Source organism: Hyperolius riggenbachi, chromosome 5, assembly GCF_040937935.1.
Source record: "Hyperolius riggenbachi isolate aHypRig1 chromosome 5, aHypRig1.pri, whole genome shotgun sequence".
Classification (NCBI taxonomy): Eukaryota; Metazoa; Chordata; class Amphibia; order Anura; family Hyperoliidae; genus Hyperolius; species Hyperolius riggenbachi.
Genome location: NC_090650.1, coordinates 310,583,410 through 310,608,839, shown reverse-complemented (window position 1 = coordinate 310,608,839; position 25,430 = coordinate 310,583,410). Strand labels below are relative to the sequence as shown.

Here is a 25,430-nt window from a genome sequence, read left to right as displayed (position 1 = left end):
CACTTCATTATAGCAGGCTCACTTGCCTATTAAGCATTTCCTATTAGCAATATGCTGCAATAGTTCCTACTAGTAGTAAATCTATGTATGGATCTGGAATATTTTTTCTTTAAAGGACCACTATCAGGAAAAAGTTTAAAGGGACTCTGAGGAGTGCCCAAATTTAAAAGAATACACTTACCTGGGGCTTCTTCCAGCTCAGGGTAGGCGGCGAGGACCCGCGGTGTCCACCTGGCTCGTCTCCTTCAGCCTCCGCCGGCCACCCGTTTTCAGCGACACCTGGGCCTGGTGTCGGCCAGCTCTTCCTGAATAAAGACACAATACGTCATCACGCCGGCCGCTTCGTGTCATCACGCCGGCCGGCATGACAGGTCTGCGCATGCGCAGGTTTTCTGCACATGAGCAGACCTGTCACGCCGGCCGCCGTGATGACGCATTGCGTCACTAATCAGGAAGAGCCGGCCGACACCAGGCCCGGGTGTCGCCGGGTGATGCTGAAAACGGGGGGGGGGGGGGGCGGCGGAGGCTGAAGGAGACGAGACCTCGTCGCCTACCCTGAGCTGGAAGAAGCCTCAGGTGAGTGTATGCTTTTAAATTTGTGCACTCCTCGGAGTCCCTTTAAAGTTTAAAATAAATGCATGTTAAATATACATTTCTCCCAAAGTAAAATGTACTATACATTACTTTTTTCCTATGTTGCTGTTACTTCTCATGTGAGAGTCTCAATATTACCTAGCCAACATTAAAGTGAACCAAGCATCATTTTTTTTTAGCACCCAGGGCATCTCAATAGCACATTAAACATGCATGCCAACAACGTGGTGTGTTATAAAAAAAAAACCATCAATTTTAACTCTTCTTTTTACATTTAAACATTTATCAGACCCGATCCAAAGAAATGTATTATACACATTGGCACAGAATAAAGAAAAGCTTTAAGCTGCAGGAGGATGGAGAGATTGGAAACTATGCTTCAAAAGGTTTACAGAAGTCACAGATGCCATCTTCACACCTTCCCTGGATAAATAATGGACAGCTGGGGGGGGGGGCAGCATAGTTTCCTTTAACACTGTGGAGTTGAGGTGCGTTCCGTGGAAAAATAGGAGGAGGATAGTTGTATTGCATGTAATGCCTGTGGTGCAACACATACAGTGATACATACAGTACATATAAATTATGCTTCATGGTCACTGTTAACGCATGCGTTATGCGGTAACACACAGCATGCATCACATTATGCCTGACAGATGCTTTTGACCCACTATTTCAACAGGCTAATATTATTGCATTAGCAATGTAAGTATATTGTCTGATGCAAAGGACCACAACATGCCAGTGTAAAAGTAGCCTTATTCTTTACAAAATCAATATCTGAAAACATTGGTAAGGAGCTATACATAGATGTCAGTCAGCTTCCCTACACGTTATTTTAGCGGTTGGGCTGAAAAACTGCCATTCAGTAAGTGCTTTTATAAATAAAGAAATAACTGAGAATCCCCATGAGGAGATGAATTAGTCCAAAACGTGACAGATCTGTCTGATTTCCACTATCTACTGTTAGTGAAAGCGACAAAGTAATAGAATAAAAGTAATTTATAGTCTATTTCACTCTAGGAGATATGTAAAGTTATATGTATGTATTCAGGGCCGGTTTAAGCAACAATGGGGCCCCAGGGCAAAATAAACCTAGGGGGCCCCCCCAACATATACCCCGGAACAAAAATCGGCATACCTTTTTTGCAGCTGGTATAGTCAGGGTGTGAAGTCACTCCCAATCGGTCGGAGATTCACATTCTGGCTATCCCAGCCTGCATTGGGGACAAGGGGTTAAAAAGTTTCAGGAGGGGGGACCCCACATAATTTTTTTATTTTTTTTTAAATTCCCACACTCTAAACATAATTTTTTTGGGGGGAAAATAGAAAAAAATGCCAGGGATCTTCATACAGCCATATTGCGGCTGTATAGCGATCCCTGGCCAAAGCGCTGCGGCTGCGTATAGACCCCCTGGAAACCCCGTCAGGAAATTTATTGCGCTTTCATTTGATACATGTAAAATTACACTACCGTTAGGTTTGCTACTAAAAGTGACATTTACCGCATTTAAAAGTATACTTTTTTCCTTTAAAACTTTAAAATCGATTTTCTCAAAAACTATAAGGTATTTTTGAAAAATGTTTTTTCCTCTTATTCCTAATGATCTCCTTAACATATCCTGCAAATTTAGGGTTTCTAGCATTTAAGGTGAATTTGCTATCAACCAATAAAGTCGGCAGGTTTTTAAATGTGTATTTTTTTCCTTTGAAACTTTAAAATCGATTTTCTCAAAAACTATAAGGCCGATTTCAAAAAAAATGTTTTCCTCTTGTAGCCACTGGGGGCCCCTACAAGCTCTGGGGCCCTGGGGCAGCTGCCTCCTCTGCCTCTATGGTAGCGCCGGCCCTGTATGTATTGTAAAATTGCAATTTTTTGTGATAGTTGTACTTTAATCTTTAAACATATGGCTATGACCTTGTGATGGCTATTGTTAACAAAAGTGGAATTCTGCTTTAGCATTCTGCATAATATGGACGTATAGGTGTACTATGAGATGGTACAAAGAGCAATGGTAGCCTAAAAACTTGCAATTTACAGTAATAAAAATGCAATGACAATCTTGTATCTGTCTTCAGTCATGTGACACTTGCCTCAATTCACTAAGATCATGCTGGAGATAATAAAACAAGAGAAAACTTGCCACCACACAGTGAGAGAGTTATCTTATCTCTTCATTACTTAAGTTACCTCCTCTGTAGTTAAGTTACCTTCTCTGTAGTTATTTTCACATGCAGTTAATTAACAGCCTGTCTTTAACTTTAGAATTCTGGAGTTATTTTATGGATTGAAGAGTTAACTTAAAGACAGAAGAGTTAACTTTAGATTTGCCTGAGATAAAATGTTTTCTGAATAGTACATGCCTTATCACCATGGTGATAACTCTAGAAACATTATTAAAGACAGGAGATAAGCTTAGTGAATTGAGGCCATTGTCTTAGTTGCTTTGGGTTAAGATGCATACACATACACTACTTTTGCCAAAGACCCTCCCGCTGGGCGAACATTCAGCCTACAGTAGCACGTGTGTAAAGGTGCGTACACACGCATTACAAGAGGCAACGATGGGTCCGCCGCCGTCGTTGCGCTGTCGGCGGACTGATAAGGCTGTTTCTGAACGATCCGCTCAGCGCGTACAGTCTGCCGACAGCGCATACACACGCGCTACTGTTGGCTAAAAGACCGCCCAGCGGGAGGGTCCGGCAGGCCCGTTGTTGCCTCTTGTAATGCGTGTGTACGCACCTTATGTGCTATCGGCAGACTGATAAGGCTGTTTCTGAATGATCCGCTCAGCGATCCGCTCACGTGTACACATGTGCTACTGTCGACTGAACGTCCACCCAGCGGGAGGGTCTGACGGACCCGTCGTTGGCGGAAGTAGTGCGTGTGTACGCACCTTTACTGTTAAAACCCACCTTTACTGTTAACATCCGCTCAGTGGATCGTTCAGAAACAGCCTTATCAGTCTGCCGACAGCATGTACACACGTGCTACTGTCGGCTGAACGTCTGCCCAGCAAGAGGGTCTGACAGACCTGTCGTTGGCGGAAGTAGTGCGTATGTACGCATCTTTTCTGTTAACATTGAATATATTACACTTCCCTAGCCAAGTCTCAAAGATTAGTTTGTAACATACAGGAAGTCATAGCAGACAGACAACACTCTGATCTGGCAGTTGTTTATATCACAAAATTGGAAAAAGGCTCCTTTGGGATCACTTGGACACCGGTAAGGAGTAAATGGTCAATGAGATTTTATTAATTCCATCTTTTATTCAAAATTGAAATCAAATTGTATGAGGCATTTAAATTGGCCAATTAAAATGTTTATTAGTATTGACCCACATCCAAGCACCATACAATTTGCATTAAGTTTGTATGGAAACTGGATTTATTAAATTCTGGTTTACCATCTTTAGTAAGAAGCCCAAAGGATCCTTTTTCCGATTGAAGGAAAAAATAATAAAGACAGATTTGCTTTGGTATTTGCCAATATAACATACACATCCTATTGTTTAACATGGCTTGAATTTCCAGTATTGCCTCTGACCAAAAGTCATTCATGTCACATAAAATCTCTAATAGCCACAATTACCATCCAAAAGTGCTAAGCTGGACTTTATCTAACAAATAAGATCTAAGAAATGTGTAACTTTTCACTTCTCATTGATATTCGTGACCATAAGGAACTGTTTACATTTGGTATATCAACTTAAGTTTGGTACAGCATATGGTATTAAGACAATCCAAGATGTAAACAATGCACATAGAGATACAGAGACTACTTGGACTTTTAAGGGGGCAAAATGTATATGTAAATCAATTTTTAGAATCAAAATAATTTGTAACAGACAAGATACATCATTTTTTACATAAAAATGCAGGTTTTAGTTTGATGCAAATTACAAACAAAATTAATATATTAAAAGCAACAGTAGTCACGCCAGTTGGGGCTGGTATGAAATAGCGATAGTAGAGTATCAGTAAAATTAACGATATTCTACTACATGCTATACTATCATCCTTTGTACTTTAACTCTCACATGAACCCTCACTTATCTATGCCTAACACTAACTCTACCCTATCTAAAATTAAAACTAACCACTCCCACCTACTCCTTATTGTAACCCTCACCTATCTATGCCTAACACTATCCACACCCTGCCTACTCCTAACACTAAATCTCCCCAATCTATGCCCTCCCCATTTATGCCTAACTCTATTCCTCTCCATCTATGCCTAACACTAACCCCCACCTACTCCTAACACTAACCCACCACTATCTGTTGTACACCTAACATTAATGGGCACAGTAAATAGTGGGCACTGGGACTGCGCGCTATAGAAAATGCAGCTATAAATACTGGGTGCTGCTGGCCTGCTATTTTTATCGGGCGCCTCCAGGTCCCAAATTTACTGTTATAGCTGCTATTACCAGATTTTTACATGAGTGTCTGTGGCAATGCCTACATATTACATATCTTGTCCAGAGTTACAGATTCTAGAGGTATGTTTAGCTTTCAGGGAAAACATAGGGATAATTTGCATATACAGCAGTGATGCATTGTGGGAGACTTCATATGCACACCCCAATCTGAACAATTGCAAATACCTTCAGTTTTACGAAAACACATTTCTGTAACTCTGGGTAATCTGTAACTCTGGGTGTTTCAAGTCCTGCCTCATAGAGCCATATTAATCCCTGCCATGCACTGATGAGGACCAACCAGTCTGAAACAGTCTGAGTGCATGTTGGATTATTGTGACTTGCTGGGCAATTTGTAACTCTATCTTGTCCGTGACAAATTATTTGGATTTACATATACAATCAGTTCCCTTAAAAGTCCAAGGAACCCCTGTACCTCTATGTAATTTGTCTATAGGTTACGCTGAATGATATGTTGGACACATTTCTGAATATATTTCAGTCATTCGCTGTAGTCTAGCAAACCTTGTCAGCATGTTCCGGAGTCCTCTGGGTACATGCACAGCATGTAGGCGTTCAGGCAGCAGAGGAATGTTTCTCTTGGTTAATTTCTGTTTGTATTTCTCAGCACCCTCCATGCCAGCGTATGAACTGGAAACACCTTTGAATCAGACTGACAGCACATTGACAGTTCTGCTGAAACCGGCCCAGAGCAGAGGAGCTCCTGTCAGGTATGAAAGGAGGGAGAGAAGTCCTTTAAAAAAAAATGAAATTGATTAATTTCTTGAAAATGTTTCTGGGGATTACTCTGCATGCAGTGTTCACTGTGTTAAACCATGTCTGCATTAGGGCTAATTAAATTAAATAAAGGAAGAAAGGAAACCACTTTGATGAGTGCCTGAGTATTGTTTAAAGCATTTGATCCAGATGCAAGTGACTCATTCTTTGAAGAAGTAGAACAAAGCTGCGGCAGTGGCGTGTGGGTGGCTTATTCGCTCCTGCAATGTAATTGCTTGCTGCTATCAGCGAAACTCACGGTAGTGGCATATTTCCCCCTTAGACTGTTTCACGGCGACCTCTCGGTATTTACCTGTGTAAAGGCCTGGATGGATAATTCTGATGTTGTGTGCTTATGTCACAGGAAAGCAGCAGGTGGCCTTTTTAATGAAAATTCCTGCTGTAGGACCTTTTCAGAAAGGCATTAAAAGAAGAGTCTTTGTATGAGTTATAGGTGGGTAATGCTGGATCGCAGCACAGGAGTGCAGCACTCCAATTAGAGCGAAAAAAAAAACACAGTCCAAGTGTTTCAGTTGTATGAAAGTTGTGTAGAAATGACATAATGTATTCAGATTCATCCCATGTGAGGTCTTCTGACAGAGGAGAATCTCCTGCATCAGACACTGATATAGAGATCATCCATCACCCCATATGAGGGAAAAAACCTTGCTTTTGAGAAATTAACATCTTTTTGTTATGCCCTGTCACACTTTTCTCCCAATTCAGTTGTGAGTTATTATTTTACAGCATAAACAAGGACACAGGAGTGCTAAACCTTTCAAGTGTTCTACTCTGCCCAAGGTTAGAGCTCTAAATAATGTTTTTTGCACTCAAGTGTAGGTTTTTATTTGCAACAATTTATTTTAAACATTTTTATTAATAATAAATCCCTTTATTGCTCATGCAAGGTGGCATTATCAGAACAGTTGAAACAGCCAGTGTGGGGCTCCACCACCTAAGCAATACCAGCCCATCTGGCCCTTGCAGAAGTGCTCTGCATGTGGTGGAAGAAATCCTACTTCTCCTTTGCAAAACCACCTTGTACAAATCAAGGGCAAGTGGTTCCTCCCAAACTCTGATGCTTAGGGGTAGCTATGGTGAAATCTAGAGGCAATCTTTATGGTGGTCATTGATGATACAATCGCCATTTAATCATTGGAAATGATCGGTCATGCTCATTAACGTGCCGAATTCCCACTAACCAATCTGATCAGATCAATGGGATCAATCTAAAAAATGATCGATCAGCAATGGGATTGTATTGCCACCAATCGGGTTTGGAATTAGTGTGTGGGGGTAAGTAAGTCCCCCTTACCCATTCCTGGTTAGGGCTAAATTGTATTAAAAAAACACCATTTACACCCATAAACAAATGCTAGTTGTCTGATAAGGCACCAACCTACTTTTTTCATAGCCCTATCAGGCCCTTCTTATCCTCCATGTACCCCTACTATGCAATATAGGTCAGATAAGTATTGCAGTGGCCCCATTCTTTATTTTTTTTTATTTTTTCTATACTTCTATATAGAAGCTACCCTTTCCTTTTCTTTCTTCTTTCCTCTAAATGTTCTTCCACTTTCATATCCACAAGTAACTCTATAAGATCGCTCTGAATTGCTCTATCATTTATCATAACGAAGACCCAGCCTACTTTCACCATTCCATCTGAAGTTACTCATACAAGACTCAAGACTCTTCTTCTCGTATAGTTTACCTCACTTGTTTAAAAGTTCATCGAAAAGTCACTGATTAGGACTCTTATTATGTTTACTGCTTACTTTTGGCCCATAATTCTTGTTGGCTTTTTGTATATACCTTCATTTCTGGCCTGATATCTTGTAATGCAACTGGTGAGAAATCAGTATTTTCTAAAAATAAAACAAGTATGATCAGAAAAACACACCATTTAACTACTTGCCGACCGCCTACTTCATATTGGCGGCGGCAAAGTGGCAGCCCCAGGACCACGTAACGCAGAATGGCGTCAGGTCCTGGGGCACCCTTTGGCCGGGGATCGCGCGCTGGGATGCGCGCGCATCCGCCGGCAATAGGCTCCGCCCACCCGCGACGTCAACCCGCCGGCCAATCGGAAGCGCCGGCGGGTTGTTAACCCGACGATCGCCGGATAGGAAGCGTATAATACGCTTTGTAATGTTTACAAAGTGTATTATACAGGCTGCCTTCTGCCCTGGTGGTCCCAGTGTCCGAGGGACCACCAGGGCAGGCTGCAGCCACCCTAGTCTGCACCCAAACACACTGATCTGCCCCCCCCCTGCCCCCTGATCGCCCACAGTACCCCTCAGACCCCCCCCTTCCCACCCCCCAGACCACCGTTTGCACACAATCACCCCCCTAATCACCCATCAATCACTCCCTGTCACTATCTGTCAACGCTATTTTTTTTTTAGTCCCTAAACTGCCCCCTGCTCCCTCCTGATCACCCCCCCACCCCTCAGATTCTCCCCAGACCCCCCCAGATCCTCCCCCCCCGTGTACTGTATGCATCTATCCCCCCTGATCACCTGTCAATCACCTGTCAATCACCCGTCAATCACCCCCTGTCACTGCCACCCATCAATCAGCTGCTAACCTGCCCCTTGCAGGCAATCTAATCACCCACCCACACCAATAGATCGCCCGCAGATCCGACATCAGATCACCTCCCAAATCCATCGTTTACATCTATTCTCTCCTCTAAACACCCACTAATTACCCATCAATCACCCATCAATCACCCCCTATCACCACCTGTCACTGTTACCCATCAGATTAGACCCTTGCGGGCACCCAATCACCCGCCCACACGCTCAGATTGCCCTCAAACCCCCCCTTATCGATTCGCCAGTGCATTATTTACATCCGTTCTTCCCTGTAATACCCACTGATCACCTGTCAATCACCCCCTGTCACTGCCACCCATCAATCACCCCCTGTCACTGCCACCCATCAATCAGCCCCTAACCTGCCCCTTGCGGGCAATCTGATCACCCACCCACACCAATAGATCGCCCGCAGATCCGACATCAGATCACCTCCCAAATCCATTGTTTACATCTATTCTCTTCTCTAAACACCCACTAATTACCCATCAATCACCCATCAATCACCCCCTATCACCACCTGTCACTGTTACCCATCAGATTAGACCCTTGCGGGCACCCAATCACCCGCCCACACGCTCAGATTGCCCTCAAACCCCCGCTTATCGATTCGCCAGTGCATTATTTACATCCGTTCTTCCCTGTAATAACCCACTGATCACCTGTCAATCACCCCCTGTCACTGCCACCCATCAATCACCCCCTGTCACTGCCACCCATCAATCAGCCCCTAACCTGCCCCTTGCGGGCAATCTGATCACCCACCCACACCAATAGATCGCCCGCAGATCCGACATCAGATCACCTCCCAAGCGCAGTGTTTACATCTATTCTCTCCTCTAAACACCCACTAATTACCCATCAATCACCCCCTATCACCACCTGTCACTGTTACCCATCAGATTAGACCCTAATCTGCCCCTTGCGGGCACCCAATCACCCGCCCACATGCTCAGATTGCCCTCAGACCCCCCCTTATCAATTCGCCAGTGCAATATTTACATCTGTTATTCCCTGTAATAACCCACTGATCACCTGTCAATCACCCATCAATCGCCCCCTGTCACTGCCACCCATCAATCACCCCCTGTCACTGCCACCCATCAATCAGCCCCTAACCTGCCCCTTGCGGGCAATCTGATGACCCACCCACACCAATAGATCGCCCGCAGATCCGACATCAGATCACCTCCCAAGTGCAGTGTTTACATCTCTTCTCTCCTCTAAACACCCACTAATTACCCATCAATCACCCCCTATCACCACCTGTCACTGTTACCCATCAGATTAGACCCTAATCTGCCCCTTGCGGGTACCCAATCACTCGCCCACACCTCAGAACGCCCTCAGACCCCAGCCCTGATCACCTCGCTAGTGCATTGCTTGCATCTATTTCCCCTCTCTAATCACACCTTGAGACACCCATAAATCACCTCCTGTCACCCCCTAGCACACGTACCCATCAGATCAGGCCCTAATTTGCCCCGTGTGGGCTCCTGATCACTCGGCCAAACCCTCAGATCCCCCTCAGACCCCCTTCCGATCACCTCCCCAGTGCATTGATTGCATCTATTTTCCCCTCTAACCGCCCCCTGAGACACCCATCAATCACCTCCTGTCACCCCCCTAGCACTCCTATCCATCAGATCAGGCCCAATACATCCTGTCATCTAAGAGGCCACCCTGCTTATGACAGTTTCCACAAAATTTGCCCCCTCATAGACCACCTGTCATCAAAATTTGCAGATGCTTATACCCCTGAACAGTCATTTTGAGAAATTTGGTTTCCAGACTACTCACAGTTTTGGGCCTGTAAAATGCCAGGGCAGTATAGGAACCCCACAAGTGACCCCATTTTAGAAAGAAGACACCCCAAGGTATTCTGTTAGGTGTATGATGAGTTCATAGAAGATTTTATATTTTGTCAAAAGTTAGCGGAAATTGGATTTTTATTGTTTTTTTCACAAAGTGTCATTTTTCACTAACTTGTGACAAAAAATAAAATCTTCTATGAACTCACCATACCCCTAACAGAATACCTTGGGGTGTCTTCTTTCTAAAATGGGGTCACTTGTGGGGTTCCTATACTGCCCTGGCATTTTAGGGGCCCTAAACCGTGGGGAGTAGTCTAGAAAACAAATGCCTCAAAATGACCTGTGAATAGGACGTTGGGCCCCTTAGCGCACCTAGGCTGCAAAAAAGTGTCACACATGTAGTATCGCCATACTCAGGAGAAGTAGTATAATGTGTTTTGTGGTGTATTTTTACACATACCCATGCTGGGTGGGAGAAATCTCTCTGTAAATGGACAATTGTGTGTAAAAAAAATAAAAAATGTGTCATTTAGAGAGATATTTCTCCCACCCAGCATGGTTATATGTAAAAATACACCACAAAACACATTATACTACTTCTTCTGAGTACGGCGATACCACATGTGTGACACTTTTTTGCAGCCTAACTGTGCTAAGGGGCCCAAAGTCCAATGAGTACCTTTAGGATTTCACAGGTCATTTTGAGACATTTGGGTTCAAGACTACTCCTCACAGTTTAGGGCCCCTAAAATGCCAGGGCAGTATTGGAACCCCACAAATGACCCCATTCTAGAAAGAAGACACCCCAAGGTATTCCGTTAGGAGTATGGTGAGTTCATAGAAGATTTTATTTTTTGTCACAAGTTAGCGGAAATTGATATGTATTGTTTTTTTTTCACAAAGTGTCATTTTCCGCTAACTTGTGACAAAAAAAAATCTTCTATGAACTCACCATACCCCTAACGGAATACCTTGGGGTGTCTTCTTTCTAAAATGGGGTCACTTGTGGGGTTCCTATACTGCCCTGGCATTTTAGGGGCCCTAAACCGTGAGGAGTAGTCTAGAATCCAAATGCCTCAAAATGACCTGTGAATAGGACGTTAGGCCCCTTAGCGCACCTAGGTTGCAAAAAAGTGTCACACATGTGTTATCGCCGTACTCAGAAGAAGTAGTATAATGTGTTTTGGGGTGTATTTTTATACATACCCATGCTGGGTGGGAGAAATCTCTCTGTAAATGGACAATTGTGTGTAAAAAAAATCAAATAATTGTCATTTACAGAGATATTTCTCCCACCTAGCATCTGTATGTGTAAAAATACACCCCAAACCACATTATACTACTTCTCCTGAGTACGGCGGTACCACATGTGTGGCACTTTTTTGCACCCTAAGTGCGCTAAGGGGCCCAAAGTCCAATGAGTACCTTTAGGATTTCACAGGTCATTTTGCGACAGAGACTACTCCTCACGGTTTAGGGCCCCTAAAATGCCAGGGCAGTATAGGAACCCCACAAATGACCCCATTTTAGAAAGAAGACACCCCAAGGTATTCCGTTAGGGGTATGGTGAGTTCATAGAAGATTTTATTTTTGTCACAAGTTAGCGGAAAATGACACTTTGTGAAAAAAAAACTATTAAAATCAATTTCCGCTAACTTGTGACAAAAAAAAAAAAAATCTTCTATGAACTCACCATACTCCTAATGGAATACCTTGGGGTGTCTTCTTTCTAAAATGGGGTAATTTGTGGGATTCCTATACTGTCCTGGCATTTTAGGGGCCCTAAACCGTGAGGAGCAGTCTTGAAACGAAATTTCTCAAAATGACCTGTGAAATCCTAAAGGTACTCATTGGACTTTGGGCCCCTTAGCGCAGTTAGGGTGCAAAAAAGTGCCACACATGTGGTATCGCCGTACTCAGGAGAAGTAGTATAATGTGTTTTGGGGTGTATTTTGCCACATACCCATGCTGAGTGGGAGAAATATCTCTATAAATTGACAATTGTGTGTAAAAAAAATAAAAAAATTGTCATTTACGGAGATATTTCTCCCACCCAGCATGGATATGTGTAAAAATACACCCCAAAACACATTATACTACTTCTCCTGAGTACGGCAATACCACATGTGTGGCACTTTTTTGCAGCCTAACTGCGCTAAGGGGCCCAAAGTCCAATGAGCATCTTTAGGCTTTACAGGGGTGCTTACAATTAGGCACCCCCCAAAATGCCAGGACAGTGAACACACCCCACAAATGACCCCATTTTGGAAAGTAGACACTTCAAGGTATTCAGAGAGGAGCATAGTGAGTCCGTGGCAGATTTCATTTTTTTTTGTCGCAAGTTAGAAGAAATGGAAACTTTTTTTTTTTGTTACAAAGTGTCATTTTCCGCTAACTTGTGACAAAAAATAATATCTCCTATGAACTCACCATGCCTCTCACTGAATACTTTGGGATTTCTTCTTTCCAAAATGGGGTCATTTGGGGGGTATTTATACTATCCTGGAATTTTAGCACCTCATGAAACCTGACAGGTGCGCAGAAAAGTCAGAGATGCTTGAAAATGGGAAAATTCACTTTTTGCACCATAGTTTGTAAACGCTATAACTTTTACCCAATCCAATAAATATACACTGAATGTTTTTTTTTTATCAAAGACATGTAGCACAATAACTTTCGCGCTCAAATGTATAGGAATTTTTACTTTATTTGAAAAATGTCAGCACAGAAAGTTAAAAAAGTCATTTTTTTGACAAAATTCATGTCTTTTTTGATGAATATAATAAAAAGTAAAACTCGCAGCACCAATCAAATAGCACCGAAAGAAAGCTGTATTAAAGACAAGAAAAGGAGGTAAAATTCATTTAGGTGGTAGGTTGTATGAGCGAGCAATAAACCGTGAAAGCTGCAGTGGTCCGAATGGAAAAAAAGGCTCTGGTCCTTAAGGGGTTTTATGACTGCAGTCCTTAAGTGGTTAAAGGAAAACACTTTGTGTAAAAACTTTTTTTTTCTTAAAAGTAACATTTTCAAAAAAGAATGAAAATATTTGTCTCGTGTCATAATTGTCTAAAATGTATTTTTTAAATGTTTTAATCCTTTGGGGACTCCTCAAAGTCTGATAAGGTGAACTGTATGGGAACCCCTGCAGACACTTCTTTGAATCTCCCACCAGGTGCTCCTATCCATTTAACTAATTAGTGCAGTCATCCTATAATTAACATCTACATCTGAGATAGAGATGTTGGTGCCTTCTTTGAAATGTATACTGATAACCTGATTGTATTGTATTAGCCTACTAGTGGTAAGCCTTGTTTGTCAGAAAAAATAAAAAATAAAAACAGACCAGTAACTTAGAAAGTAAAAACATTATTACTGGTTAAGCTGGTGTATTGCTGGTTTGCTTAACTTTCTCTAGTCCTGAAGGGATTTTGGTGGACTACAACCACAATTAGATTCAGGTCCAGCAAGGCATGTAAAGAGTGTGATTCATATATTATCTTTCTAATGCCTGAACTATACATCTTGCAGCAGAGCAACAGGCTTGTAAATCCCAATAATCTAGTGTATCGATTAACACAGGAAAGCTGTGTGTTGGTCTGCTGCAAATGTTAGATACATAACTTCAATTTACTGCACATCCCAGTAAAGCACTGTATCTTTGTAAAGTGTACACTCTAGTAATATTATTATGGGCTAGCACATAATGGATGCTAGTTATTAGCTTCTTTTAAGGCACAGTGTTATATAGCGTGTATGCAGAGTAATTTCCATGATGTCAGAAACATATTGCCGTCTCATAGTCTGATATGAGTCCCTTAAGAGTGTTTTTCCATTACACGCCTGCATTAAGTCAATCTTTTGGAGTGTTGGAGGCGGCAACACAATGAGAAACCCATGTTTTATTTTTCATTTTATCACACGCTATTTAATCATGTAGCATATCTACTATTGCAAGTTTACTTTGTAATTCAGAGTAGGCCTGCATTGTGTCTCATTGTTGTTTCATGGGATCAAGATTAAAGTCTGTATCATAAAATTGCATTTCCTGCTGCTGTAATACTGAATCTTTGTCTAGTAAATCTCACATTGCTGTATAATCAGAAATCTAGACAGGAAATCAAACCCTTTCTGGCTGAGGTATCTTTCATAAACTCATTCTGTTTACTTCATGGAAGACAAAAAAATGAAATGAGATGCTAAGTAAAAAAAAGGTTATCAAATGGAAGACTGTTATAATGCCTTGTTATATATATTTGCTCCGTTTTAAATATGTTTCCATAATGAATGTATTACGTTAGCAGTTTTGTTTTGTTTTTTTCCACTCTTTCTGCTGTTATTTGTAGTAGAGGCTCCTCCTCAGGTGCAACAAAGGCCTCAATTCATAAAAGGCTGTGCGATAAAAAAATTCTGGTCGTTAAAATATCGCAGTTGATATTTTAGACTTTTGTGTGCTAATTGATAAAGATTTTCACAGGTGCCGTTGAACTTCGGCAAATTACCGCAGCCCATTGAGCGGTAACAGCAGAAGAGTGGAGCTGTCTTTTGTTACATGCTGTTACATGCAGTGAGGGCATTACAATAGTAAGAGGCATCCCAGACATCCCTTTAGAATGCACGTTTGTTATACTGCCTCTGCTGCTCTGAATCTCTGTCCATTAGTCTTTCTTAACATTTTATGTAATTGCCACAGCTTAGATGAACTCCAAAAGACTTTACATATGTCATACTTAAGTGATTTTACCCACTAGTTCCTCTGTATATTCAATCAGGAACTCAATGGTTTACACTGCTGAAGGGTTTCTGGGGAAATTTATTTTGTTCCAATTCTCTGCTGGCTTCCTGGGACTAGAAAAGTTTTATCCCACTGAGAAGCCTGCGGGTCCCATCAAAATCCGATCAGGAGACAGGGGCTGTTTCTATTGGCTCCCTGCTCCTGTCAGTCACAGCTGTCTCTGCTTCTGCTTGTGTGAGTCACAGGTCCCTGCACAGACTCACACAGATTTCGCATTGTTAAAGAGAATATGTACTCTAAAATTGTTACAATAAAAAGCATACCATTCTCTTCATTATGTTCTCCTGTGCTGTTTCTGCCACTCCCTGCTGCAATCCTGGCTTGTAATTAACAGTTTTAGGCAGTGTTTACAAACAAATGACATGGCTTTTAACCAGAGTATGATACGCTGAGAACAGCTTACTGTGTGACGCACGCAGAGCTTGGAGAGGGTGTGTAAAGCTTCTGCCAATGACAAGCAGTGCTGCACATTCCACACATTCCAGCCTCAGCCCGACAGAGCCGACAGAGGAAAGAAGATAATATTTATTACAGAGACAGTGCAACTAGAAAATGCTGCAGTAAGACAGACCACATTAGAACAGGCATAGGAACTTATAGGATAGAAGAAATAAGGCTCAAAATTTTGTTACAGAGTCTCTTTAAGACCACACCAGAGGTGCCGGTAATTATCGTGGGTATTACCGCTTGATGTAGACTTTATGAATTGACATTTGCTGACATTTACTGACATGTATGCAAAGAAGGGAGAAGGGTGGTATAGGGAGCACTGAGGCTAGTTACAAAATTACAAAATTTATTGAATAGATAGAGAAGGCTGCAAACAACAAACTTCATTCACACATTCCCCCTTAAAAACAGATCCTGGCCATGGATCTAATGAGATAACCCGCAGTTCCACCAGGAGTGCACTCCTATAAAAAAAAAGGGCAAAACTGACATGTCAAAAAGGTAATTCTTCGGGCCCCAAAAGCAGCTGGCCAGGTAGATAGGCAAATCCCAGAAGCAGGCAGCAAGGAAACAGGTTCTTCTGCACCAGCCTCTTGTTAATGCTCAACCCGTGTGCTGTACGTTGAAAGCAGCACGCCTCTATGCAGTTAGCATATACGCCCTCATTACAGACTCATTAATTGATGTCTAACCTCCACTCCACATATGTATAGGGCTTTTTGCTGAAGCCCCAAAGGAAAAACTCACGTGACCTAGGGTAGCTATAATGCGTGCATCTTTAGACCAGAGGAGCCAAGCCTCAATTGTGCGATGTCACTTTGTTGCTGGAGCCGGCCCTTAGATCCTGTGGCGCGGCCAAGTCCGTGTTAGTGCATACGGCAGAAAAGGAGGAAGAGTGGCGGAGGCACGGGGAACGCTGGTGCGGCATTGATGCGCTAAAGGCTTCCGGGTTACGCCTCCTCACGTGACGCGTTTCGTCACTATCCCGTGACTTCCTCAGACGTGACGTCACCAGCGTGGTTGCATCCTTATATAGCCATGGCAACCACGCTGGGACCTAGATGGAGGTAGATTTAAAATCAGACGCTGATGCGCTTCCTCTGTGGTAGTTTCAAAGCGGATCCAACAAATGACACAGCGCAATGAAGGTAAACAAACTGTCACAAAAACGCTTTCAAATTCAAGTCTCTATTTAGGCCCTGCGGAAACAAGCTGCCACAATCAAATATAAATTTAGATTCCTTCCGTAGAAGTTGTCTGTCATAATCACCCCGCCGGGCACTAATATTCAGTTTAAAGATCCCCATAAACCGAAGTCCAGAGACATTGCCGTTATGTACAGTTCTAAAATGTTGAGCCAGGGAGTTAAGCCTTTTTTTATCAATTGTGGTGCTTTTTATATTTGAGATATGTTCCCCAATGCGCACATTAAGGGGTCTATATGTTTTCCCAATGTATATCAGGTCACAAGGACATCTGATCTGGTAAATTACTTTAGTGGAGGAACAAGTAATGTAATCGTTAATTGCAAAAGATTTTGATCGATCGTGATTGAAAAATCGATTACCCAATTGGACATGTCTGCACACATCGCAATCCAAACATTTATGCATACCTCTATTAGATTTCTTTTTGGGGGACTTATTCCACCCAAACTCACTGGAGACCAACATGTCACACAAATTAGTACATCTTTTGGCGGCCATATGTGGGTAATCACCCACAATCCCCGCCATTACTGGATCCCTTTGTAGGAGATGCCAATATTTTTGTAAAATCTGTCTAATCTCACCAAAGTGAGCACCATAGGTCGTGACAATGCGGGAAACCTCCAGTGGTCTCGGTGCCCCACCAATGGGGGCCCCATACCCCTCTTTTCGTCTTTTTGCTAATAGATCACTTCTATCACGGGCCAAGGCCCTATGGTATGCAGTTATGATCACACGATTGGGATACCCCCTTGCCAGGAGCCTGCCCCTCAAATCCCCGGCCTCCTTTTTGAAATCAATTAAAGTATTACAGTTTCTCCGTAGCCGGAGAAACTGTCCTGTGGGGATCGCCCACTTTTGAGCCGGGAGATGGGAGCTGGCAGCCGACAGGAGGGTATTCCCAGCAGTGGGCTTCCTATATGTGCAGGTAACCAGGGAGTTTCCCTCCTTTCTAATAGAAAGATCTAGGAAAGAAATCTCATTGGGGTCACTGGTATATGTTAAGAAGATGTTTCTGTTGTTCATGTTCAAGTCAGAAATAAACAGGTCAAGGTCCTGTCTAGAACCCTTCCATAATACGAATACGTCGTCCACGTATCTTAGCCATAGGGCTACGTGTTCCCGGTATCCAGGCCTGCCCCTCACCACCTCCTGCTCCCAAAAGCCTAGGTGGAGGCAGGCATAGGCAGGGGAACACGCAGCCCCCATGGTCACGCCCCTTTTCTGTCTGTAGATAGATCCACCAAACTCAAAATAGTTGTTTTCAAGAATTAGTTTCATTGCGTCCAAAACAAAGTCTGCATGACTTTCAAACCCTTGATAATATTTAAACAGGTAATGTTCCAAAGCTTCCAAACCAATTGGGTTAGGAATCGAGGTAAAAAGAGACTCGACATCAAGGCCAACCAGCAGCCAATCCTCACCAACGAAAACATCCTCAATGTCAGCCAGCACATCACCGGTATCCATGACAAAAGAAGGTAAACTTTTAACTATTTCCTTCAGTTTTAAATCAACATATTGTGACAATTTCTCTAAAGGTCTATTATTGCCCAATATGATCGGGCGTCCTGGTGGGTTAAGTATATTTTTATGTGTTTTGGGTAAGAAGTAAAACGTTGGGATGGTATATTCCAACACATTCAAATATTTCATTTCTCTTTCCATTAAAACCCCCTCCAGAAACCCCCATTGAACCTTCAAGTTATTTTTTTCCACCAGATATTTAAAGGGGTTAGAGCTCACCCTTTCATATGTGTCTCTGTCGCTCCTTTTCATAGAATGCTTTCGTCATTAGCACAACGTTCCCCCCCTTGTCGCTATTTTTAATCACCAGATCTGAATTTGATTGTAAACTCCTAAGGGCTTCCCTTTCACTCCTAGTTAAATTGTCCCTACCCTTTTGACCCCAATCAATTTTCTTTAAATCCTCAGCGACAAGGTCCATAAACATGGACGCATGCCTATTGGAGGTAAGAGGGGGCATATAACTAGATTTTGGGAACAATTTTGGGGGCAAAGTGACAGGGTTCAACTGTGCATTGACCTCTTCCATGAGGTGCTCCAGGTCAAAGTCATCAACATCAACAAGGGAGTCTGGAATGTCATGTACCGGTGATGGGCTGGGGGCCTCAGAGGAATGCATCCGTCGTAGGAGCACTCTGCGCAAAAAAAGTTGGATATCTTTGTAGGTCTCAAATTCACTGCCACCCTGCTTCGGACAGAAACTAAGTCCCTTCCTCAAAAGGTTGGTTTGTTCATCAGTCAAAGTCTCTTGTGTCAGATTGACAATATCTAAATTGTCGTTGGGGGGATTATCTTTGTCGCTGGTAGCTAGCGTGAGGAACCCCTCCCCGCTCTCTGTCTCGTCTGAACCCCTATTCTTCCTGCCACGTTTGCCCCTCCTCCTTCTTCGTCTTCTAAAAAATCGGAGTCCCCCTGATTTTCTTCCTTTCTGTTGTTACGTTTTTTCCTGTTTTGCCTAGTTTTGCGTTTCCTATTTTTCAAGATACCAGAATTACGTATTGGTTCACCATCTGTACCAGAGGCATCAGTTCCAGTCTCGTCCGAGCCACTACCCCAACCAACTCTCCTACCCGGGCGGCGTCTACTACCGTAGTTACGACCGCTCAAATTAAAGATATCACCCTTTTTGAAATCGTCTACATCACGTATGAATTTTTTATCCTTGATTTCTTTAATTCTATTTTGTTCCTTTTCTACATCAAGCTTTAATCTCTCATTAAGTTCGTCAAAAAAATCATTGTCTTTATATTCATTAAGTTTTTGGGTACTAATCTCTAATTCTTTTTCTACATCTTTAAATTGTATTTTTTCCTCTTTTACAAAAATCCTCATGATTCTCAGGCCATGGGTCTTACATTCTTTTTCCCATTCTGGGAGCATACGTAAAGTTTGGAGATGTTCGGCTTGGGCAACCCTTTCCCTGATGCCTCTGGGGATAATGTTTTTGTCAATGTATCTCTCCATGCTAATAATCTCCAGCTTCTTTTTAACATACTTGATGGAAATACGTTTATGTTGGCGGAACAATCTAACTAATAATAGCTTATCCTCCCCAGCAATTTCATCCTCTATACCTTCAAAAGCCTCTGAGTCATCTTGATCCGCATCGAAAACAGGCACATATGCCATTTCTAATAATCAATCAATAATTGAGTATTTACAAGTAACTAGGGATATCAAAAACCGTAACAATTATGTATTGCAGCAAAAGAAAAAGGTACGGGATATCAAACCTTATATACAGCCTGTCTCACCTATAGAAGATATGAATGCAAAGAAGGGAGAAGGGTGGTATAGGGAGCACTGAGGCTAGTTACAAAATTACAAAATTTATTGAATAGATAGAGAAGGCTGCAAACAACAAACTTCATTCACACATTCCCCCTTAAAAACAGATCCTGGCCATGGATCTAATGAGATAACCCGCAGTTCCACCAGGAGTGCACTCCTATCAAAAAAAAGGGCAAAACTGACATGTCAAAAAGGTAATTCTTCGTAATTCGTAATTCTTCTTTGCACCCAAAATTGTTCCCAAAATCTAGTTATATGCCCCCTCTTACCTCCAATAGGCATGCGTCCATGTTTATGGACCTTGTCGCTGAGGATTTAAAGAAAATTGATTGGGGTCAAAAGGGTAGGGACAATTTAACTAGGAGTGAAAGGGAAGCCCTTAGGAGTTTACAATCAAATTCAGATCTGGTGATTAAAAATAGCGACAAGGGGGGGAACGTTGTGCTAATGACGAAAGCATTCTATGAAAAGGAGGCCAGAAGACTACTTAGCGACAGAGACACATATGAAAGGGTGAGCTCTAACCCCTTTAAATATCTGATGGAAAAAATTAACTTGAAGGTTCAATGGGGGTTTCTGGAGGGGGTTTTAATGGAAAGAGAAATGAAATATTTGAATGTGTTGGAATATACCATCCCAACGTTTTACTTCTTACCCAAAACACATAAAAATATACTTAACCCACCAGGACGCCCGATCATATCGGGCAATAATGGACCTTTAGAGAAATTGTCACAATATGTTGATTTAAAACTGAAGGAAATAGTTAAAAGTTTACCTTCTTTTGTCATGGATACCGGTGATGTGCTGGCTGACATTGAGGATGTTTTCGTTGGTGAGGATTGGCTGCTGGTTGGCCTTGATGTCGAGTCTCTTTTTACCTCGATTCCTAACCCAATTGGTTTGGAAGCTTTGGAACATTACCTGTTTAAATATTATCAAGGGTTTGAAAGTCATGCAGACTTTGTTTTGGACGCAATGAAACTAATTCTTAAAAAAAACTATTTTGAGTTTGGTGGATCTATCTACAGACAGAAAAGGGGCGTGACCATGGGGGCTGCGTGTTCCCCTGCCTATGCCTGCCTCCACCTAGGCTTTTGGGAGCAGGAGGTGGTGAGGGGCAGGCCTGGATACCGGGAACACGTAGCCCTATGGCTAAGATACGTGGACGACGTATTCGTATTATGGAAGGGTTCTAGACAGGACCTTGACCTGTTTATTTCTGACTTGAACATGAACAACAGAAACATCTTCTTAACATATACCAGTGACCCCAATGAGATTTCTTTCCTAGATCTTTCTATTAGAAAGGAGGGAAACTCCCTGGTTACCTGCACATATAGGAAGCCCACTGCTGGGAATACCCTCCTGTCGGCTGTCAGCTCCCATCTCCCGGCTCAAAAGTGGGCGGTCCCCACAGGACAGTTTCTCCGGCTACGGAGAAACTGTAATACTTTAATTGATTTCAAAAAGGAGGCCGGGGATTTGAGGGGCAGGCTCCTGGCAAGGGGGTATCCCAATCGTGTGATCATAACTGCATACCATAGGGCCTTGGCCCGTGATAGAAGTGATCTATTAGCAAAAAGACGAAAAGAGGGGTATGGGGCCCCCATTGGTGGGGCACCGAGACCACTGGAGGTTTCCCGCATTGTCACGACCTATGGTGCTCACTTTGGTGAGATTAGACAGATTTTACAAAAATATTGGCATCTCCTACAAAGGGATCCAGTAATGGCGGGGATTGTGGGTGATTACCCACATATGGCCGCCAAAAGATGTACTAATTTGTGTGACATGTTGGTCTCCAGTGAGTTTGGGTGGAATAAGTCCCCCAAAAAGAAATCTAATAGAGGTATGCATAAATGTTTGGATTGCGATGTGTGCAGACATGTCCAATTGGGTAATCGATTTTTCAATCACGATCGATCAAAATCTTTTGCAATTAACGATTACATTACTTGTTCCTCCACTAAAGTAATTTACCAGATCAGATGTCCTTGTGACCTGATATACATTGGGAAAACATATAGACCCCTTAATGTGCGCATTGGGGAACATATCTCAAATATAAAAAGCACCACAATTGATAAAAAAAGGCATAACTCCCTGGCTCAACATTTTAGAACTGTACATAACGGCAATGTCTCTGGACTTCGGTTTATGGGGATCTTTAAACTGAATATTAGTGCCCGGCGGGGTGATTATGACAGACAACTTCTACGGAAGGAATCTAAATTTATATTTGATTGTGGCAGCTTGTTTCCGCAGGGCCTAAATAGAGACTTGAATTTGAAAGCGTTTTTGTGACAGTTTGTTTACCTTCATTGCGCTGTGTCATTTGTTGGATCCGCTTTGAAACTACCACAGAGGAAGCGCATCAGCGTCTGATTTTAAATCTACCTCCATCTAGGTCCCAGCGTGGTTGCCATGGCTATATAAGGATGCAACCACGCTGGTGACGTCACGTCTGAGGAAGTCACGGGATAGTGACGAAACGCGTCACGTGAGGAGGCGTAACCCGGAAGCCTTTAGCGCATCAATGCCGCACCAGCGTTCCCCGTGCCTCCGCCACTCTTCCTCCTTTTCTGCCGTATGCACTAACACGGACTTGGCCACGCCACAGGATCTAAGGGCCGGCTCCAGCAACAAAGTGACATCGCACAATTGAGGCTTGGCTCCTCTGGTCTAAAGATGCACGCATTATAGCTACCCTAGGTCACGTGAGTTTTTCCTTTGGGGCTTCAGCAAAAAGCCCTATACATATGTGGAGTGGAGGTTAGACATCAATTAATGAGTCTGTAATGAGGGCGTATATGCTAACTGCATAGAGGCGTGCTGCTTTCAACGTACAGCACACGGGTTGAGCATTAACAAGAGGCTGGTGCAGAAGAACCTGTTTCCTTGCTGCCTGCTTCTGGGATTTGCCTATCTACCAGGCCGGCTGCTTTTGGGGCCCGAAGAATTACCTTTTTGACATGTCAGTTTTGCCCCTTTTTTTTGATAGGAGTGCACTCCTGGTGGAACTGCGGGTTATCTCATTAGATCCATGGCCAGGATCTGTTTTTAAGGGGGAATGTGTGAATGAAGTTTGTTGTTTGCAGCCTTCTCTATCTATTCAATACATTTTGTAATTTTGTAACTAGCCTCAGTGCTCCCTATACCACCCTTCTCCCTTCTTTGCATTCATATCTTCTATAGGTGAGACAGGCTGTATATAAGGTTTGATATCCCGTACCTTTTTCTTTTGCTGCATTTACTGACATGTGTTGAGGTAATTACCGCACAGGTCAGTAATTTACCTCACTGCTCGGTAATTTCAGTTTTTCATGCGGTAACAGCCTTTATGAATTCACACTTTCCCAAGTGCTCAGTAAAGTCAGCTATTTTCTGCATTACCATTGTGTTTAACATTGTTTTGGTATTCCTTTCTACAGATAGAAATGTATATTTCATGTTTGCCAGCCAAGGCAATGTTGTTTCTGGGGACTGACCATATAAGGAGGCCTTGGCTGAGGCCCTGGAGAAGTGTAGTAGCTGGTTTATCGTTCATGTGTCTATTTTACAATCACTACTTAATCTTTCTAGTTTTGTTAGTGTACATCAGTAGCTTAGTCTTAAATATTATTTATTGAATGAAGAGAGCTGGATTATCTATGCTCTAAGTGAGTTTGGTGACCTTCCCCATTAGAATAGTGCTGAATCTTAAAGTGGACCTGAACTCTTGCACTGGCAGAAGGAAAACATATAGCAATGCACCCTGTATGTTTTCCGTTAGTATAATCCCTACTCATCTGTGACTAAGCGCAAGCTGTGTCAGCTGCTTGCCACGGCAGAGAGCTAATTGGTAAACACAGGATGTTAGCAATATGTCTGCTTCAGTAGAACAGTAGAAAAGTAGACACACTGCAGATTTATTGCATTGATTTGTATCAGCTGTAATAAATAATAGGTTATTATGCTGTTGCATATCTTTTAGAGCAGAAAGAAAGTTCTGAGTTTAGATCCACTTTAAAGCCTGGGGCCCACTATAGTGATTTTATGAGGAAAGTGAATGGAGGGCAACCCACAAGAGTGATAGCAATTTGGCCAAATTGCAATAGCAATAGTGAGTCCTGCAGCATTTTTTGGAACACTTCCACTCCAATGCAAAAAGATAGGATGCATTGTTTTTCAAAAGGGATTTTGCAGTGACTTTGTGGGTAATTTCGTGTAAAAATAAAGTTTAAACTACTTGCCAGGTCCCCTGAGGTCCATTTCCGCTGGATTCTGGGGCATAGTCCCACCCTGTAGCACAAGAGGTCACTGGTCGTCTCTAGAGATAGAGAAGCATCTATAACCTCTTGTGCTAGGGGCGGGGCTACATGCCAGAAACAGTCAAAAACTGACTTTGGGAGACCCAGTGAAGTCATTTAAACTATATTTACACAGAATACAAAAACAAACATACAAATTGGAAGTGCTGTACATTAGAATTACTGGCAGTAGATTGTACAGTGTACAATGTTTCCAATCACTGTACAGATTACGCTGGAAATCGCTATAGCAAAAACACTGAGCATTTGCTACAACGATTGGCCATCTGTAGAGGGCCTCTGGCTTTATTCTAATTTCACCCCTAACTCAGTCCAGCGTAACATGCATGTCATCAGGTCAGACCACTTTTAACCTCTTGAGGACAACAGGCTTACACCCCCCTAGTGACCAGCACACTGCAGCACACTGAAGTCCTCTGCTATTGTCTCACATTGTCCCTTAGTTACAAGTGGCCATAACTGCACATTACAGCAGTACTAATTAGAAACCAGGAAATGTAACAAATATGGAATAACTAAAAAAAATTGACTGCTAAAGGGTTAAATGTCCCTTTCTCTGGGCACCTTTAGTATGATGTTGTGGTATTTTTGTTTGGGAAATGTATGCTGATCATAGCACACCAATAACTTTGTTAAGTTTATAGAAAGATTAATTTATCTGAGGATATGAGTTATGCTAATGGCTATTGCAAGTAAATGAATGTAAAGCACATTGAGAAATGGGCATACGTGCTCCAAGCTTCTACCACGATGGGCCCTAATAGCCTATGAAATGATTTGGTACGTTGTACTAGTTTGCATAATATTTTTTCTCTTGCTGTAAATTGTTTTGCACGTATAAAAAAATCACACAGCATATGTATGGTATCTGAAATCAGCGTATCGCAGTAAAACCGAAAAAAAATGTAAAACATTGCGGATGGTCACACTGTTGTAAACATTCCATTTTCTTCAGGTTAGCACCTTGAGTTACTAAGCCTTAATGCTGTTTCCATGGTTGCCACAACAAGAGGTGTATTAGTGTTGCTTGTTAACTCATGTTAGCCGTCTTGTTTTATAAAATCACTTTAGGGAGCAAGGATTTACTGAATTTATACTATGACTTCAGGAAGACAAACAAATAATTTAATTCACTCACATT

At 42.4% G+C, this 25,430-nt stretch overlaps 1 protein-coding gene across 5 annotated transcripts in view; it reads left to right on the top strand.

The window, feature by feature from the left end:
• The window catches only part of PTPRM (protein tyrosine phosphatase receptor type M), a 995,286-nt gene that overhangs the window by 511,764 nt on the left and 458,092 nt on the right, over nucleotides 1-25,430 (top strand). For all 5 annotated transcript variants that reach the window (XM_068237197.1, XM_068237198.1, XM_068237195.1 and 2 more), the window contains exon 11: nucleotides 5,646-5,748. In XM_068237197.1, coding sequence (XP_068093298.1) covers nucleotides 5,646-5,748 — 103 coding nt within the window. The remainder of the gene's footprint in view (nucleotides 1-5,645; nucleotides 5,749-25,430) is intronic.